The sequence below is a fragment of the Trypanosoma theileri genome (genome assembly GCF_002087225.1).
Source record: "Trypanosoma theileri isolate Edinburgh chromosome Unknown TM35_Tth_10_V1, whole genome shotgun sequence".
In the NCBI taxonomy this organism is placed as follows: domain Eukaryota; phylum Euglenozoa; class Kinetoplastea; order Trypanosomatida; family Trypanosomatidae; genus Trypanosoma; species Trypanosoma theileri.
The window spans coordinates 554,803-558,424 of NW_021639852.1; the positions used below are offsets into that span (position 1 = coordinate 554,803).

A 3,622-nucleotide genomic window follows, 5' to 3' on the forward strand; every position below is an offset into this window, starting at 1 on the left:
GTGTCCTCTCCTTTAAGTATTCGTTTGGCGTAGGCTATAATATCAGTAATCCAAGTATCAGTTCTTTGTGTTAGTTCTGCAGCTTTTTTGGCTTCTGTGTCACATTTTTCGTTTTTCACTACACCGCAGTGACCAAATATGAATTGTAGTCGTATGCGGGCCTTGCGACGTTGCACTTGAAGGAGCAGGTTCCACAGGAGACGAAGTATAGGGTCTTTTACGGTCAGTGGACCTGTTTCCAGTGCTGTGAGAAGAGACAGCGAGTCCGTGAAAATGGAGACCCTGCATGGCGTTGGGTTATTTGCAGGAATTATTTTGAGGAGTCTCCGTAAACCTTCGTATAGCGCTACGGATTCAGCTGTATAGCTGCAAGCTAGGGGGCCAGCGCCTCTATGTGTGGTACAGAGCAGTTCACCATCTTTGTATATCATTGCTGCTGCTCCAGATTTTACTCCGAGAAATACGGAACCATCAGTCCAAATTTCATAATGTGTATGCGGTGGCGGTTCGGGGCCTTTACGGCGGAAGTGTCGAGCTATCCAACGCTCGGATGCTTCTCTTTTCAGTTCTTCAGGGTCATCAGCTGATACGTTTTCCAGTGATGTGAAGAAGCGAGCGCGTTTACTGAATCTTAATGTTGGAGTCAGTAGAGGTGGGCTCGCGTGGCTCTATAACGAGTGTTGGATAGATCTTCATGATGCGTACATAGAATTCGCGTACTGGATGGGTTTCGTGATAAACTTGTTCTGCGCTTTCTTTGAGAGATCCACCTCTTGTTTGACAGCGCATTAAATATTTGAGGCTCCGAATCATGGCTGTCATCTCTAATGGGAGAAGACGGGCTTCACGTAATGCGTCGGCGGAGCGGCATCCATATGGAATACCTGCTATGGTGCGGCAAGCTTTGTTCTGGCCTGCATCTAAGAGTTTTCGTGATGTGGGAGCCGCATCCCAATACCATACTTCAAAACCGTAAAGTGTTTGAGCTTGAACTAGTGTCAGGTAGAAGGCTCGTAGGACATCACGTTTCGGTCCCCATGTGGGTGAGGAGATCGCTGCAAGTTGTAGTAATCGAAAGTTCATGCGTTGTCTCGTTTGTACCACATGGGTAGACATACCACGAAAGTTCTGGAATGTGATACCTAGAAGTTTGGGAGTCTTCTCCGGACCGACGGGGGTACCGTGGAGTTCAAGAGAGAGAGGGTGCGGGTCTGTTGATCCAAAGAGGGTGTATTTCGTCTTATCTACGTTGATTTCCATAAAATAGTTCTTGGACCATTCGTCCACTACGTTAAGCCCTTGTTGCAGTGTACTGTTGATGATGTCTCTGTTGATATGTCGCGCTGCTAGTGTCAGATCGTCTGCAAAGAAGCCATGAAACAGTAAGGGAACTTGAGATAATCGTTTGCTTAGGGTGTTCATGACGATAATGAACATAAGTGGGCCAAGAACTGTTCCCTGTGGCACACCGCGGTGAAAGAGCATTAGGGGAGAGGATTTACTGTTTACGCGTACTTTGGCTTGGCGTCCTTTCAGAAAAGATGCTGACCATCGTATAATGTGTGGTGGGAGTTCCATCTCTCGCATCGCGCTAACAATTCGATCATGGTCTACAGTATCGAAAGCTTTAGCGTAGTCTACGAATACTGCGCCCGTTCTCGAATCTTTGGTAGGTCTCGTGAGGGCTGCGCGTAAATGCAATAATTGGTCTAGTGTGGAGTGGCCAGGTCTGAATCCAGATTGTTGTGGGGTCAGTTTGGTTTCAATAACGTCTCTAATGCGGGCTGCAATGATCCTTTCCATGAGTTTGGACAGACAGCTGGTGAGCGTAACTGGTCTGAATGAATCTAAATCTGTGGCTTTCTTTCCGGGTTTAAGGAGCGGTACGATGATACCTACTTTCCAAGAGACGGGAACGACACCAGTGCGGAGACTCTGGTTGAATAGAGCGAGGGTCTCTGCTTTGGCTCGGGGTCCCAAATGTTGGAGAGCCTCGCCGTAGATCCCATCAGGACCTGCAGCCGTCCCTTTAGGAAGGAGACGCTGCGCTCGTTCCAGTTCTGCTGCTGTAATGGGTATGAATTCTGTATCGTTCACTGGAATGGGCGGAGGAGGGTATGAATGTGGGTGTCGTTTAGCTCTTCGCGAATATAGACGGATAAAGTGCTTGGCTTTCTGATTTTCTGTGAGTACCGTATTGTTAATCTTTATCGCCGGGGTACTTAAGGGGCGTGGGGCGTATATCCTCTTCAGAATGTTCCAGCAGCAGCCATCTGCCACGGCCATGTTATTACAGAGGGTTTTCCATCTCTTATGGGAAGCTTGTCTTAGTATTTCTCTCCTGCGTGCTACCAATCTATCTCTATAGACAGAGGGTTTACATTTGTGAATCTTCGCTTCGATTTCATCTAGTTCTGGAGTCCAATAAGGGGCAGTATCTCGACCTCCGCGGGGAACCGCCGCAGCTGTTGCGATACGGATGGCGGAGGCGAGAAGTCGTTCTCTCTTGTGAACGCTCATTTTCTCTTTAATTCGTTTGTTGCACTGTGCGTTTGACATTTGTCTAAAACGGGACCACTTCGCCTTCTTCCATGCATAAATGGGGGCGCGGGGGCGAGGGAACCGCAGTGGTTCATCATCATCTCCTACTACTACGTCGAAGAGGATGATATAATGGTCGCTGTCCGGGGAGAAGGATGCCGTCCAGGACTCTACACGGCATTCTCGGGATATTGTCACATCTGGCGCGGACGGGCCATGGCGGGTGGTGTGGCGAGTGCAATCTCCAGTGTTGTGAATAATATAGTCATTGTCTAAGCACCATTGTACTAGCACATCGCCACGGGTATCGGGGGGGGATCGCGCGATCCCATGCCAATGCATGCGCATTAGCATCTGCACCAATGAGGTGAGGTCCGCTTGTTGTCAAAAGCGTGTCAAGTTGCGAAGTTGTGTATGATCTCCCCGGAGGGAAGTATGCTGACGTCACTGTGAGCGCCAGACCTTCTGACATGTGGATCGTTGCGTGGGCATGCTCAATGCTCGCAACTACGGTTAGTCCTACTTCTACTGGCAGATCTTCACGCACAAGAATCGAAACGCCGCCTCCTTTAGAGGGGCGGGACACTCCATGATGTTGGTAACCAGCGATTGTGAAACTCGACACTTCCGCACAAGATAGTTTCGTCTCGCTTAGAAGACAAAAAGTCACATTCTCCTCAACAAGGGTTTTGTGGAGAGCAAGCCTCTTGGCCTGGGTAAGTCCAGCTGAGTTCCACTGCAAACCTCGCAGTGAAGGGCCGGGATTTTCCTCTACATCACCACTCAGCAGTAATCTGGTGCAGATGATACTGCTGATAGCACGTCGACACGTGCCCCAGGACCTTCTTGGATATATTTCTGCCCCAGGACCTTCTTGGATATATTTCTGCCCCAGCACGACGCGGCTGGTCCCGGTGCTGTACAACGCCGTAGCCTAAGGGCCAACGGGTCTTCCACAAGAAAAACGTCGCTGGCTCTTGGCTTCCCCCGACAATACGAAGTACTGGACCTTGGCACCACGTTGAGGTGGCCGGCATTGCCAAGGAACGTCCTTGTACTAATCCTACTAGTCAAAAACAAC

General features: G+C 49.5%; 3 protein-coding genes across 3 annotated transcripts; all 3 read right to left on the bottom strand.

Moving 5' to 3' along the window:
• Nucleotides 1-2: 2 nt before the first annotated feature.
• On the bottom strand, nucleotides 3-431 carry TM35_000102880 (Tbingi protein; the record flags this gene model as incomplete). Its single annotated transcript, XM_029024779.1, has 1 exon — nucleotides 3-431. A coding segment is annotated over one exon (429 nt), but the record flags the coding sequence as incomplete, so codon positions are not given.
• Nucleotides 432-621: 190 nt separating this feature from the next.
• TM35_000102890 (Tbingi protein) lies at nucleotides 622-2,889 on the bottom strand (the record flags this gene model as incomplete). The annotated part of the gene is made up of 1 exon (XM_029024780.1): nucleotides 622-2,889. One exon carries the CDS (start codon nucleotides 2,887-2,889, stop codon nucleotides 622-624), a length of 2,268 nt encoding a protein of 755 aa, XP_028884087.1.
• A 435-nt stretch (nucleotides 2,890-3,324) lies between these two features.
• On the bottom strand, nucleotides 3,325-3,621 carry TM35_000102900 (uncharacterized protein; the record flags this gene model as incomplete). Its single annotated transcript, XM_029024781.1, has 1 exon — nucleotides 3,325-3,621. A coding segment is annotated over one exon (297 nt), but the record flags the coding sequence as incomplete, so codon positions are not given.
• Nucleotide 3,622: the final 1 nt, after the last annotated feature.